General features: G+C 40.1%; 1 protein-coding gene across 1 annotated transcript; it reads left to right on the forward strand.

Moving 5' to 3' along the window:
* The first annotated feature begins 5,611 nt into the window (after positions 1 to 5,611).
* Positions 5,612 to 15,220, forward strand: sem1 (SEM1 26S proteasome subunit). Its single transcript, XM_021572632.3, has 4 exons — positions 5,612 to 5,737; positions 6,076 to 6,304; positions 6,782 to 6,875; positions 14,964 to 15,220. Exons 2-4 carry the CDS (start codon positions 6,229 to 6,231, stop codon positions 15,007 to 15,009), a joined length of 216 nt encoding a protein of 71 aa, XP_021428307.1. The 5' UTR covers positions 5,612 to 5,737; positions 6,076 to 6,228; the 3' UTR covers positions 15,010 to 15,220.
* The last annotated feature ends 1,331 nt before the right edge of the window (positions 15,221 to 16,551 follow it).

Raw genomic sequence — 16,551 nt, forward strand, 5'->3', positions numbered from 1 at the left:
ACTACTTGCGTTCACTCGATGCCTGCAGACCGCCCTCAACAACATACAATACCTGCAAGTACTCTAGAGGGACGGGGACAAAAGTACATTGGTGGCATGGAGAGGTGTGGGGGAATTGTAAAATACGAATAATTACAACTCTGTAAATAACCCATCCAAGCTGTGAAAACAGAGAAAATGAAGAAGAGAAGAGACAAGACTAGAATCCGACCAATGGGATCTGGATGCTGGAGCAAACCCAAACCCAGGTGATCACCACCATCAGTCTCTGCACCCTCTGCCCTCTCGCCGTCTAGTGGGTCTAACTACTTAATAAGTAGCTGTTAGAGGTTTCCTGGACATAGTCCAGACCCCATAGAGGCCCTCAGAACTGTTGCAGACCCCCAAGAACATAAGGAGAGCTTCATTTATCAATCAGACCAATCAGGAGGCCACTTCCTGGGTTAGGGACGAATGGGACGGCCACATGTTGGGGATTAAGCCTGAATTCCATACTGATGTAAAACCACTTGATTAACACTAACAGTTACAAAGTTATTGATTAGAAGCCAGAGTTGCATCGAAGTTAGCTATTAAAACACAGTATATATATATATATATTTCATGCCACGACTAAAGCCAGCAACATAAAATGCTTGAAATGTTTAAAATATTTGACATCATATTCAAATGAGGGATTGTCTGAAGTATGGCTAATGGGATAATAATGATGCTAACACTGTAGGCTGATGGGTGAATCCTCTCACGCTGGTGACAAGTCAACGTAGGTAAAAGAGGGTACGTCCCAAATAGCACCCTATTCACCATTTAGTGCACTACGTTTGACCAGGGTCCCATGGTAGTGCACTATGTAGGGAATAGGTGCCATTTAGGACGCATACGATACTTAGAAAAGAGAGCAGTTACCTGAAGCATGTTGTGTCATTCATCCTTATTTTTCCCCTGCGATGACAAATGACAGGTAGGAGGGTAGCATGGTAGAGGGTAGAAGCAAGTGTTAGAGCCAAGCAGCTTGTCACCCCTACACTGGGCCCCATGCTGAGGGACGACCTCTTTACACGGTCATACCAGGTCATATACCAGGACCCAATAGGAGAGAGAGAGAGCGAGCGAATGTGTGTGTGACAGTGAGAGAGAGAGATTCTCCACAGACATGAGCACTAGACCACAGGAAGAATGGTTGTATCCAGGTAGCCAGGGCTTCTCCATAGACATGTGACACATCACCACACACACAGCACCATTGTACTGGTGACCATGGAACATGTCACCTTACAATTGAAAGACTTCTGTCTGAGATCAATGCTGTCTGAGTAGAGGGAGAAAAAAATCATTTTACCATTATTTTTTGTTTGACCACTCTTTAGAGGAATAGTGGCAAAATAGTAAATTAGATAAGACTTTTCATTAAAAAAAAGTCATATATATTTTCATAATTAAATACATATTTTTTATTGTGCACGTGATTTCATACAAAATATTGCCTCTCTACTCTCTTTATAGAGTAGGATCTAATGCATTTCAAATGTAACATTCATATTTGCATCGACATTAACCAAAACCCAGGGAATGCCTCTAGAACAGTACGAGAACATGTTGCTTAATGGGTACTCTCACTGAGAGCACCGCTCACAGAAGGTAAGATGGTAAGAGTGTCCAAGTGCTTTTCATATATTCCAGAGCTAAGCAGACTTGTCCGGGATCATAGGATAGCAGTGTGGATGTAAAGTCAATGTGAAATTACAGGCTATTAGTAGTTTCTCATTCATCATTGGAATAAATAGCATTTTGTAATGTTGGAGACACCATATCATGGTGATTGAATTGACAAAACAGTAACAAACAGGATGTAATGAGAAACCATTGTTATTTAAAAAGTAAATACGTAATATAGGTCCACACGTGTATTTGTATAAATGTTGAATGTAATTAATGTGCTGTCATAAACATCCTATTTTTTTCACATTTCTTTTAATCAATATTATTAAAACACTAATCACATGAAATGTACAAGATGTGAATTGTAAACTGCATATTGTCTCGGTACTAACACATTGGAAAAGGGAACCCCCTGTGATAGAGGTGTCATTGTTCACCCTGTGTTCACAGATCTGAAACAAGGAACCGGGGGTATTCCTGTACCTCTGTCTGTTTTTGGAACTCGAGATAGACAACCCCCCCCCCCAACATATTTAATTTCTACCTTGCTGATAGTATTTATCAGCGACGTCCTGATAAAAACAAAATATGCAATTTAAGCCTGAGCAGGGCTAAGCCGCCGAGGAGGACAGGATTACTTGGGGGCTGGTTGGGACAGACATCAGATTGTATTGTCATAAAGGGGCCATTGGCCTCTTGGCAAACTGTACCTCAAGCCCCAGATGACAGGCCTTTTCAAGACAGACAGGGGGAGAATATATGAAACTTAAATTCTTCATGACAGACAAATTAATGAGTCACAAAATAAGAGAATAAAACAGAGAAAACTAACATTTATGTTAACCTCTCTCGCATACATTTATTCAAATTGATATTTTTGTTCCTTATTTGATCATCGTATTCATATTTCCCTTCAAAATAACTGGTCTTTTCTTTTATCAATGGAGAGAGGGTTCACCATACAAAACACAATGGCCCAGACATAGTGACTGGATGGGATTAAGTTTAATACCAAATCTTGACAGACATATCCTGGAAGCATATAAATCCCATCCAATTTTGGAAGAGAGCAAAGCTGACATGTTTTTCTGGGATTTACCTTATTAATTGGATGGTTAAATCCATCTAATCCACTCTGATCGCTTACTTTGTCTCAGGGCTTTTTTTCTTCATTTTATATTCTACTGATTTTTTGCCACATTTAGGCTACCACATATCTAGGAACGTCTAAACAAAAAAATATATGATTCAACTGAATCGATATTGCAACCAAACTGTTATTTTATTTACACAAAAGACAGATGGAAATAAAAGAGAAATTACTTCATATGCAGACAAGGCAAAAACAAGTCAGAAGTCCCCCGGCATTTTCCTTCTCAGCTTTGAGTTGGTCTATTCTATGGGAAGAGGAGTATTTCTGGCATGTGGCACAATGCAAGTCTGCAATGTCTGAATGACTGGAGGGGATGGAGTGATGGTCAGACAAAGGGCCCCGGGACAGGTCGACTAGACTGCTTCATCATCCTGTGTCGTCACTTTCCCTGGCATGGAAGAAGAGGTCTTGTCTGTCCCTAATCTGAAAGGGTGATCAGTCAGGTGAGAGCTGGGGAGGGGGGGGAGAGAGACGGTAGAGTAGGTGATGATGGTCTAGACTCTCTATGCACACCCTCAGGGCCATATAGTGATCTGGGTCAGGATAAAGGTCCAGGCAGCGACAGAGACAGACTGCCAGACTGGCTGGGCAGGCAGGGTTGGAGTCAGACTCCTCTGTCTCTGTGAAGACTTAGGGCCAGCCAGTCTGTCCTGAAGGGCTGTACGAAAGTCATGTATTTTCAGAGACGCAACACAGAGGAGAAAGTCTTGGAGTCTGGGCAACCCTTCAACCCTCTCTCCCTCCCTCTCTCCCATACCTGGGAGACTCCAGGCGCCACAGTGTAACTGCAGTCTCAGGTATGCTGCTGCAGGACACTAGTACACTATCTTTCCAGGGTTCTATAGCCTGCCTGGAATCAGAAGAGTCATCCTTCTAGTGCATTCCATTCGATTCCTCCTACTAAGCTAATCTATTCTATTCATTGTATGTGGTGTATGACGGTTTTTGGAAAAGCCTTTTTTGATGGTTTTTCCCCAATCCCGATACAGTATTCTCACATCAAACAAGAATTCTCACATCAAATCTAACATGAAAGTATTTCCTCCAACTTGTTGCTGTGTAGTACAGCATTGGCCTCTTATTTTCCTTGTTCTGTTCTCCCTCCCTCTAATCCCCTTCCTCTTAATGTTGTGGCATTGTCATCATGTGTAAGGGTTTAGGATGATTACAAAATAATTTGAAAATAGAATAAGTGAGCAGCCTACGTTGAGGTTCATCGTCTGTCAGCATGGTGACATCTGCAGGGGCAATTTTCATGTGGTGAGTGTGGTTTTGTGGTAGATGTGCTCTCATTTATCTAAACTACATACTAAGCTGTGGCTGCTGGTTCATTATTCAAACAGGCAAAATGGACAAGAATGCACATTTGTTCCTCAATGAAAAATCTTCACTTAAATTTGTGTGATTTCTGTGTATTTTTTGTGGGACCGAAGGACTGCGCAGGGCTTTGTGTTTTAAGTAAGAAGGATTTGAGTGTGATTATGCTTTGACAATGCTGTATTTACTTTTTCACAAATCATAAGTTTGACTGACTGATATTAAATAGTCTGAATTAGTTGAATTTTTAAATGATTGTGAGCTACAGTTGACAAGATCATTTACCTGGTCCTTGCCTAAAAAAATCAGACAGTCTGGAACAAAGCACTGCAAAAAAACCTGGAATGTTTCTTTCCAAGCCAGAATGTTGAATAAGATTACATTTGAACTTACTCTCCACTCTACCAGTTGTCTGTGCGGTAGGTCCTTCAGATGGTCGACATTTTTTACAAAATATCCACAGGAAAGTATTATTTAGCCTACTTTTTAATAATAATATTATAATAATAATACATTTTATTTAGCAGACACATTTCAGGGTACTCAAGGACATCTTACATTAACAGTAGGCCTACATGATTGGTAAATAATGTATTGTGTCATTTTGGAGTCACTTTTTCACTAAATAAGAATAGAATACATTTCTTAACACTTCTACATTAATTATCCATGATTTCAGATAATCCTGAATGAATCGTGAATAATGATTAGTGTGAAAGTTACAGACACAAAAATATCATACCCTGAAGACATGCAAACCTCTGACCATTACAATAACAGGGGAGATTAGCTTTTTTGAGGGGAGGGGGTGATATTTGTGAGTCTATAATTTTTTCAGTCATCATTATTCACGATTCATCCAGTATTATCTGTAATCATGGTAGCACCCACATTCATGTAGAAGTGTTTAGAAACATATTATATTCTTATTTACAATGAAAGTTACCCCAAAATGAAGCAATACATTCTTTACCATTCATTTCTATTGGGCACAAAACAAACTGAAACATAACCAAAACAAACAGCAAACGGATCCAACAAATTTGTTGAGTCACAAGCTTGACATAGTAATTTCATGCAATGAATATGGAACCAAATACTTAACTGTTTAATACATATTAAAGTTTGTCCCAATACTTTTAATTTCAAATCTAACGTTCTGAAGTATAGAGCCAAAATAAGAAATAATGCTTCACTGTGCCAATAATTATGGAGGGCACTGTATGTACAGTATACTGAGAAGAAACAGAAGGGGGGGGGGGGGGGGGGGGGGTAAATCATAGACTATAGACTATAGATTATAGGCATCCTTGAAGAGGTGTGTTTTTAGGAAGTTTTTTTAATTAAATGAATGCATTTGCATGTGTGGGGGGAGCGCATTCCAGTTGCCTGGTGGCAGAGCAGCTGAAGGCCCGGGCACCCACGGCGGAGAGGCGGAATGACAAGGAGACCAGCAGAGTTGAAGCGGAGGGAGCAGGAGGCGGGATAGGCTGGGAGAAGGTCAGATAGGTAGGTGCGTGGTTGGTTGTGGAGGGCTTTGTAGGAGATGAAAGGTCGCTGGTTGGAATACCCGAGTCGATGTGTCCTTGATGCCAAGCTCTGACAATTGTTCGTTCTGATATTTATTTATTTTTACCTTTGGATTATGTGTGTATTGTTTCGTTTTCTAGATATTATTCCTGCAATGTTGGAGATAGATCTGTGTACGCGACCAATAACTTGATTTGATTTGAGCACTTAAACCCTATTTTATCCCAGGGGTGTTACTATGGCTGACCCTGTAAAACAAACAACACATTTCACTGCACCTATCCGGTGTATGTGAAAATCAAAATAAATAAAACATTGCCTATTTTAGCCTATGCAAAAACAGACACGAAAAATAACTCAACATAGCTACACATCAACATACAGTATGCTGACTTAAATTGTTTACCGTCGTGCAGAATCAGGAGCACCGTGTGACATGGGATTCTGTTGGCAGAGCAGTCTCTGCCCATGAGCAACCAGCCTTCTCTTGAACCTCCACTATCCCATAAACCCTTTCGCTGGAAGTCCATTTGTTCACGATAGACCCGCGCAACGAAAAGGCAGTTAACATGTCTGACAAGAAACAGACTGTAGATTTGGGATTATTAGAGGAGGACGATGAGTTTGAAGAATTCCCAGCCGAGGGTAAATTAATTCTAGTTCTATATGTTACTAATGTTAACCCGTTTTCACGGAATTGTCTTATTTAGCGACTACTAGACTGGGCCCAACAGTGACTCGGCTAGCTAGTTTAGCAAGCTAGCTAGTTATGCTAACATCATTGAATAAAAATGTAACTAGCTAGTGTGCTAGCAGCTAACCAGCTAGTGTGCTAGCAGCTAACCAGCTAGTTAGATACTTATGTTCACTGATAGCTAATTAGCGATTGTACTGGCGACAACTTTACATAGTTAAACGTTAGCCAACTAATGTCAACTATAAAGTAAACAGCACATAACATATAAAAGCCAGTTAATTAACTTTAATGTTAGTTAGCTTGCTACGTTGGCTATCTAACTAGCTAGCGTAGTAACTAGTTGAGTAAGAGTTACTTGTTCGGTAGTTGCTTGTCAACTAACGTTTTATAATTTGTAATTCTCATAATTGTATTTATGTGTTCAGATTGGACTGGGTTGGATGAGGATGAAGATGCCCACGTGTGGGAAGACAACTGGGATGATGACAATGTAGAGGACGACTTCTCTAATCAACTAAGGTAAGCCACCTCCCACCTTTTACTTATGACAAATCATTCTACCCCACTCAGCATCTCATTCCTAGAAATGAGAAGTACCACTCCGTTTAAGGGACATGATGCTTTGATTTTTGAGTGGACCTATATGTTTTGACATGATATGGCAATGGTAACTAAACAGTAAAAATGGTTATGCTAAATGTTTAGCCACAGCAGATTTCATCAGGCTTTAGACGGAGAGTCTGGGAGGAGAGGAGAGTACTTGGTAGTTGTAGGGTGTCCAATCAAAAATGCATGTTTTGACCAATGGGTAAAATAATGTTAATTGTGTAGATAATCCTCTAAGAAAACCAATGTTCCAAACCCTGCACCATTGAGAGCATATTGACTGTGTATCACAGCATGGTATGGCAACTGCTACAGAGGGTAGTACGTACGGCCCAGTACATCACTGGGGCCGAGCTCCCTGCCCTAAAATGGTCAGATTCCAGTAGGGCGGTCCAAAACTTTAAAAAATCTTGGCTTACCAAGAGTCGTCTGTTCTTTTGACCAATCGATTGGTCTAAATGTTAAAATGTGTATTTTTCCTTATAGACACATCCTATGTGTTTTAATCAAATCAACTATATTCACTGAGCTTGTGTGATGCTTTAAGCACACTTTGATTAAATATTTAAGACACACAAATTAATAGAGGGAGCCTGACCGGTAATTGATTTGATTGTGCCAGGCGGGGCTCAGACTTACTGCACTGTGTAAGTGACTAGCACCAGTTGCCTCTCTGTCCTCCCTGCTGCAGTGACCATCAGTGTTAATTGCGCTGTACGTGTTGCTGAATCTGCAACATAATTACAGCCATTTCTGACTTACTGAAAACTTTCCCTATTCCCTCAACCCTTGCTCTCTTTACGTGACCAATAGGGCCTGACCTATAGCATATCATAATCACTACAATAAATTGGTTATAACAAACTCTGAACACCGTAATATAAAAATGGATGCAGGGGGCGTGACAAATAAACTTGAAACGGGGGAATGTTTAGCCTACTGGTTGAGGTAAAGGGGAAGTCAGATGTGTGTAATACATTTGACTAGTTGTGGAAAATACTGGAGATCAAGAAAAATAAGGCAAGGAGCAAGCGCTGTGTGCATATTATATGCCAAACAGGTGCTGTTAGATTACAATATACATTTCTGACCGTTTCGAACAATGTAAACAACACTAAATACATTTGAAATTGTACCAGAGGTTTTTATGTTCAGCTTTTATTATAGTATAACGACAAATTGATCACATTCATTCGTGAATGCAATTTCCAAATGGGAAATGTTTTATTTATCATTTAAGCTAATCAGTGGTAACTCATCATTCAGGGCAGGTAGGGCAGAGCCCATATTTTTTTGTACATAATATTTTTTTTGTGGGGGGGGGGTGGGGTTGCCGGTTTTGCATGTAATTTTGGAATTAATACGTGTCACATATCAGTTTGCAAACAATGTGTGTATATATATATATATATATATATCATTGTGTTAATACAGCCTCCATAAAAACATGGTCTGTTTTTTGCTTTCTTCAGTAAGGCAGGTGTTTCAGCCTAGCTCGATCCTGACTAGTCTCCCAGTCCCTGCCTCAAAAAAACATCCCAACAGCATGATGCTTCCACCACCATGCTTCACCATAGGAATCGTGCCAGGTTTCCTCCAGACGCTTGGTATTCAAGCCAAAGAGTTCAATCTTAGTTTCATCAGACAATAATCTTGTTTCTCATGGTCTGAGAGTCCTTTAGGTGAAAGTTATTTGTTTCTGGCCATTTAGGTTAGGTAACACAACGTGCCATTGGAACACAGGAGTGATGGTTGCTGATAATGGGCCTCTGTATGCCTATGTAGATATTCCATAAAAAATCAACTGTTCCCAGCTGCAATAGTCATTTACAACATTAATAATGTCTACACTGTATTTCAGATCAATTTGATGTTATTTTAATGGACAAAACAATGTGCTTTTCTTTCAAAAACAAGGACATTTCCAAGTGACCCCAAACTTTTGAACGGAGGTGTATATTATTTTTGCTATTGCACGACTAAAGATGTCTCGGTGGACCCAACAGCCCGTCGATTAAATGGGGTCAGCCCTAGACTCAAGCCACCCTAGTCATAGACTGTTCTATCTGCTACTGCACAACAAGCGCTATCGATGCACCAAGTCTGGAACCAACTGCTAAATAGTTAGTCCCGGTAGCTATTGGTTATCTGCATTGACCCTTTATTATATAGTCCTCATACACTGCTGCTACTGTTTATTATCTCTCCTGTTTCCTCGTCAGTTACCCATATGTACATATCTACTTCAATTACCTCGTACCCCTGCACATCGACTTGGTACTGGTACCCTGTGTAAATAGCCAAGTTATCCTCATTCATTCTATATTTCGTTGTCTTTTTTACTCTGCTTTGTTGGAAAGGGCCCGTAAGTAAGCATATCACTGTTAGTCTACACCAGTGGTCACCAACCTCTTCTGAGTCAGCTGAGAAAGCTGAGATCTACCGCACAGATAAAAATAAAATAAAAAATAAACGTCTTAAGTACAGTGCCTTGCGAAAGTATTCGGCCCCCTTGAACTTTGCGACCTTTTGCCACATTTCAGGCTTCAAACATAAAGATATAAAACTGTATTTTTTTGTGAAGAATCAACAACAAATGGGACACAATCATGAAGTGGAACGACATTTATTGGATATTTCAAACTTTTTTAACAAATCAAAAACTGAAAAATTGGGCGTGCAAAATTATTCAGCCCCCTTAAGTTAATACTTTGTAGCGCCACCTTTTGCTGCGATTACAGCTGTAAGTCGCTTGGGGTATGTCTCCATCAGTTTTGCACATCGAGAGACTGAATTTTTTCCCATTCCTCCTTGCAAAACAGCTCGAGCTCAGTGAGGTTGGATGGAGAGCATTTGTGAACAGCAGTTTTCAGTTCTTTCCACAGATTCTCGATTGGATTCAGGTCTGGACTTTGACTTGGCCATTCTAACACCTGGATATGTTTATTTTTGAACCATTCCATTGTAGATTTTGCTTTATGTTTTGGATCATTGTCTTGTTGGAAGACAAATCTCCGTCCCAGTCTCAGGTCTTTTGCAGACTCCATCAGGTTTTCTTCCAGAATGGTCCTGTATTTGGCTCCATCCATCTTCCCATCAATTTTAACCATCTTCCCTGTCCCTGCTGAAGAAAAGCAGGCCCAAACCATGATGCTGCCACCACCATGTTTGACAGTGGGGATGGTGTGTTCAGGGTGATGAGCTATGTTGCTTTTACGCCAAACATAACGTTTGCATTGTTGCCAAAAAGTTCAATTTTGGTTTCATCTGACCAGAGCACCTTCTTCCACATGTTTGGTGTGTCTCCCAGGTGGCTTGTGGCAAACTTTAAACAACACATTTTATGGATATCTTTAAGAAATGGCTTTCTTCTTGCCACTCTTCCATAAGGGCCAGATTTGTGCAATATATGACTGATTGTTGTCCTATGGACAGAGTCTCCCACCTCAGCTGTAGATCTCTGCAGTTCATCCAGAGTGATCATGGGCCTCTTGGCTGCATCTCTGATCAGTCTTCTCCTTGTATGAGCTGAAAGTTTAGAGGGACGGCCAGGTCTTGGTAGATTTGCAGTGGTCTGATACTCCTTCCATTTCAATATTATCGCTTGCACAGTGCTCCTTTGGGATGTTTAAAGCTTGGGAAATCTTTTTGTATCCAAATCCGGCTTTAAACTTCTTCACAACAGTATCTCGGACCTGCCTGGTGTGTTCCTTGTTCTTCATGATGCTCTCTGCGCTTTTAACGGACCTCTGAGACTATCACAGTGCAGGTGCATTTATACGGAGACTTGATTACACACAGGTGGATTGTATTTATCATCATTAGTCATTTAGGTCAACATTGGATCATTCAGAGATCCTCACTGAACTTCTGGAGAGAGTTTGTTGCACTGAAAGTAAAGGGTCTGAATAATTTTGCACGCCCAATTTTTCAGTTTTTGATTTGTTAAAAAAGTTTGAAATATCCAATAAATGTCGTTCCACTTCATGATTGTGTCCCACTTGTTGTTGATTCTTCACAAAAAAATACAGTTTTATATCTTTATGTTTGAAGCCTGAAATGTGGCAAAAGGTCGCAAAGTTCAAGGGGGGCGAATACTTTCGCAAGGCACTGTATAACCTAATATCAGTTCTGTAGGAAGGAGGTTTGTGCAATAGGCCTCGTACATCATTACATTAATACATTATTATTAATACATTATTATCTGCCTGGCCTGCCAATATTGTTCTTCTCAAACTCTATTATATTTCAAAACTCGAGCTTTGATAAGAAAATAGATCAGTTGGTGTATCACTTCAGAGGTACAGCTGAGACTAAATTGAAGTAATTTTCAAATTCGCTTTTTTATTTTACTGTGCTGATGGTACCTGCATCTGATGGTCATGGTGTTTTTCAAGACAACTGGGAACTCGCAAGCTCAACAAAGATGCCAGAGTTTCCGACTTGGAATTCCGAGTTGGAGGATGTTCAGAAAGATTTTTCTCAAATTTTTATTTGACTTCCCAGTTGTCTTTAACACTTGGAAGTTGAAGATTTCCGAGTTCTCACTTGTTTTGAGCACTGCATTAGTAGTAGAGGTCGACCGATTAATCGGAATGGCCGAATAATTAGGGCCGATTTCAAGTTTTCATAACAATTGGAAATCGTTATTTTTGGACACCGATTTGGCCAATTAAAAAATATATATTATTATATATATATATTTTACACCTTTTATTTAATCTTTATTTAGCTAGGCAAGTCAGTTAAGAACACATTATTATTTTCAATGACGGCCTAGGAACAGTGGGTTAACTGCCTTGTTCAGGGGCAGAACGACAGATTTTTACCTTGTCAGCTCGGGGATTCAATCTTGCAACCTTACAGTTAACTAGTCCAACGCTCTAACCACCTGCTTCTCATTGCACTCCACGAGGAGCCTGCCTGTTACGCAAATGCAGTAAGCCAAGGTAAGTTGCTAGCTAGCATTAAACTTATCTTATAAAAAACAATCAATCAATCATAATCACTAGTTAACTACACATGGTTGATAATATTACTAGTTTATCTAGCTATCTAGCTATCTATCTTTGTCCTGCGTTGCATATAATCTATGCGGTGCGTATTCGTGAAAAAGGACTGTCCTTGCTCCAATGTGTACCTAACCATAAACATCAATGCCTTTCTTAAAATCAATACACAGAAGTATATCTTTTTAAACCTGCATATTTAGCTAAAATAAATCCAGGTTAGCAGGCAATATTAACCAGGTTTAACTGTGTCACTTTTGTGTTCATTGCACGCAGAGTCAGGGTAATGCAACAGTTTGGGCCACTTAATTTGCCAGAATTTTACGTAATTATGACATAACATTTTAGGTTGTGCAATGTAATAATGTAATGTAAAAATCATAATTAGTAGTGACTTTCACAGTCTCTGCTCTCTCCTTCCTTTCCTCCAGTGAGACTGACCAGAGAGAGGGGACACTGTCTTCCACCTGATGGTGGAATTCTAGTCGCACCGAACCTGCCTCAGGCACAAATTCATGTTGTTCCTATTACCAGAGAAAGGGAAATATTCCTCCATATTAAAATGAACACGTCAAGCTGTTAATATTTATAAAAGCGCAGGGATATCGATACACTTGGCTACTCAGTCATTGCAGCTGCAGCGCGAGTTTTATGCTTTGTAATAGTGTTGAACTAAAACAATGACTGCTTTTAACTTTAACTCACTCATAGAAACAGCAGCTCTTTGCGGTATTCATTGACAGTCTCTCTGGTCATGGTTTTAAAAGTTAGGAAATCTCACGTAGGCTAGTATCAAACTTCTGTGGCCATGGTCGTCGGAACGGTGATTTGAGCTATCCGATTGGCCAGCGCAGTAGGCGAATTCGATTTAGCCACAGCTCTCCTGGTCCATTGGGCAGACAGTTATTTATTTACATTTTTTTCATACAAATTATGTTTCCAAAATAGAACACTTTGCCTACCCGGTGCGCAGGGCTTCTGAATCAACTTCACTTACCGCCAATAGAGGAAAAAACTAAAAAGGAGTGCAAGCCTTTGACTTTTCTACAGAAATGTCCTTTACAAACATTTTTTTTTATGTCTATCATAATCCATTCAAAAGTTATTGGAGTTTTTGCCCTTGTATGATGGTCAGAATTAGGGTGACTAAATCAAAAAAAGTGGTAAAAACCCTGGAAAACTGCATCGCGTCAGCTGGGCTGGATTCTGTGCAAGAATTAAGGCTGCTGGCTACCTGACAGGCTCACTTTCCTGTTGAACTCGTCATATTTCTTATCGAATCGGCTGGACATAACAATATAGAGGCAAGATAGATATCAATTTTGAGACATGGAATAGTATTTTCATTTTACAACATGCTTTTCATATTTGAAATTCTTGTTATTTTTCAAAGATTTCTCACGCTTGTTTTTGTATCTCTGAAATGTCAATGAGCACTGAGCGTATACCAAGCTTTTCCATTTAATTCAGCTCATTTCATGCTAATTCTGCTTTTTGCGACCCGCGGTAACAACTTTGACGTGGACGGCCACAAAATGTGAAATCCTCAAAAGTTGTTAAGAGAAACCTGCACTGCTATGTCAACCGAGCTCAGTGTTTATTATCTAATGTATTAGTTTACGAAATCTGACATTTAGGATATAATGTTAATGATACGTCAGAGAAAGTCCCCACTGAATGGTTCAGAACATAAAGAATCACATTTGTCTTGGTAAAATGTATTTAATGACATAAGGGAGTGAAATTTCATCACCAAAATGTGTTTTCATGTAGTCTTTTTATCAATGCTTCATGAATGGTGAGTGGTGATCTGATTCTTGAGTTGATCGCATCCGAGCGTACCAGGAGGATTCAATCGGACACTCTCGTAGAAATTCGACTTCCCGAGTCGGAAATAGCCGAAACCTCTATAAATTACCCTCCTAAATCAGAGTTCTAAGTGGGAAACTCAAACCAGAATGATGATACCCGAGTTCACGAGTTGTGACGTTTCATCACTGAGCTTTCACCTTTCTTACCAAGAAGATGGTAAAACACAGCCATTTACAACCTTGATGATGTAGCCTACTTAAGTTGATCCATCCAATCTATTGTTTGACATACTGTCAAAAGTAAGCAAGCCAACTGAATAATAATAATAATAATAATAATAATAATAATAATAATAATAATATTATTATTATTAGCAATGTTAGCCATCCTATTCGTCTAGCTAAATTCAAGATTAATTCTCATTTGGTAGAAGTTGTTCCGATTTCAAAAGAACCTCTGATGCTTTCGTGACATGTTTCAGAGTTCACCAACTGAGCGTGACGAGAATGCATATTTTCTGGTGGATGAGGCATTCTGTTGTCTGGATAGGCCTGATGAAGGCTCCTGCTTCCAGCTGTTCATCTTCGTGGTGTCTCTTTTCTTACATAGAGAGACATTTGTCAGCATAATTGCGTGTCATTTGTTAATGATTATGCAGGCTTTGAATAATACGGACCGTCTAAAATGTGTGCTTCTTGAGTAATTGTCAGCAATATGTGTTTTTATTTATGGACATGTTTAGGCTACTCTTGTTGAATATTCAACTGTTGTATTGACTTGAAGTGGCCTGTCTGTTTTCATTTTTGAGTGTAAGCTACTTCAGACAATTATATTGCATTGTTTTATTCAAACCTTTGATGGCTGCTATTAAGACATTTATAGAGGACCTCATATATGATTATGTTATAAGTCTATAACCTAGTACAAGTAGGCCGTAGCTGCCTGCGTTGTATTTCTTCAGTCGTATATTAAGAACTCTTTTCTCAATCAACATAGATGGCCACTTGTACTTTAACCTCCGGCACTGCTTAGATGTGTTCCAAATGGTATCCCTTTCCCTACTTTTGATCAGGGCCCTGGTTCTGGTTAAAAGTAGTGCACTAAATGGGGAATAGTGGGCCATTTGGGACGTAACCCTTGTAATCACCTCAATTGACTGATCCTTTTTTTCTCTCTGCAGAGCGGAGCTGGAGAAACATGGGTACAAGATGGAGACGTCGCAGTAGCCGCTGAGTCCACACGGCTGTTGAGATTGGATAGGGATGGACTTGATGTTTTTTAATATTTATAACATCATGCTTAAAATGGAGGATGTTTAACATGCTAAACTCGCACACATTTTTGTACGAAACCTTAGCAAGAATAAGGTGTTTCACGAGTAACCCCCCCCCCCCCCCCCAGAGTTATGTAGACAATAAAGATGGTTCTGTTCAAGTACCCGTTCGTTCACATACTCTTATTTATGCACATTTTCCATCTCTTTATATATAATCAGCTGGTCAGTTACTGCTTTAATATAAATCCATATTTTACAGTGTTATGTTTTTACTATAAAGACCACTTTGGTCCAGGGCTTTGGTTTAACATCCATTTAAATACCACTTTTTGTTAGAGCCATTGATTTAAAATGTAGCTTTACTGCCTGCGCAACACTTAACCTACGTTTTAATGGTCCAGTAATTATTGGCCTGTGTGACACACTCCATCTATTTTAATCCACAATATGAATGTTGCATGATGTTAGTAAAGAGTCAAGTGCTGCACTGCACATTTTTCCATTGTAATGCTCTTAGTTTGAAAACTACCACCCATTTTTCACATGGTCACTCTCCAATATTAAACCATTCAATGAACAGGTGTGTGTCAGTCAGAAGTGGATGGAGAGACACACACATGCAGTGAGATTTGTGCATAAATTGTGTGTACAGTGTGTGGGTGGGTGTGTGTAGGATGATCCACACACAGGGATGCGTGTTCCCCTCTGCTGTCTACATGCCCTTTGAGCTCATGGCGTTGGGCTGGGTCTCAGTCTCAAGGAGAGATTATCCACTGCCGTGTTTGTCAGGGGCAGGGAGGTGGTCTCAGCATGGGGGCCCCTGCCCTGCCTGGGCCTGCCCTACTCCCGACCAGGCCCTGCTTTTCCGGCTCCGCACAGCAGGGACCCTCGCACTGAGCCGGAGGCCAATTTAGCCCAGCCACACTCGCCCCGGCAAAATGATTTTGCTGCATTTGTGGACTCTCAGTCCCACAATCTTAATGAGAAGAAATGGATGCCAGTATAACCTGCTGCCTGCCAGCCTGCTGTGGAGTGGAGAGCTGCTTCCTCTCCTCCAGTGTTGCTCCCTCTGCTCTTTATATGTTGCTAGTAGACCTGCGATGGCTTGTTAGAATAGCCATTAGGAAAGTCTCACACGTACTGTTTTCCAGTGTTTCTCTACATATTATTGATTATGGTTGTATTATTAGATACAGTCCTGATTTCCTGTTCAAACCAAAATAGGTTGATTTATCTAATCTATCCTCCACCACTGTAGGCAAAACAGACCATCCTGTCTTTGCCAGATGATTTTACATCTCTGATCTATTGCTCATGGCTGCTGTTCGTAATGGCGTGTCTCTTTTTAAGGTATGTTCTCTGATATTTGTGAAGTTGCACAGGTGTAGGTCCTCAAGATGAGAGGGTATCTCCCCAGAGGTTATAGCTCCCTCTTCACCAGTGATTATGCCAAACACTCGTCTGCAGACCACAATCCAACCGCTCCCTTGTG

This window comes from Oncorhynchus mykiss, chromosome 18, assembly GCF_057628025.1.
Source record: "Oncorhynchus mykiss isolate SJ-2025 chromosome 18, ASM5762802v1, whole genome shotgun sequence".
Classification (NCBI taxonomy): Eukaryota; Metazoa; Chordata; class Actinopteri; order Salmoniformes; family Salmonidae; genus Oncorhynchus; species Oncorhynchus mykiss.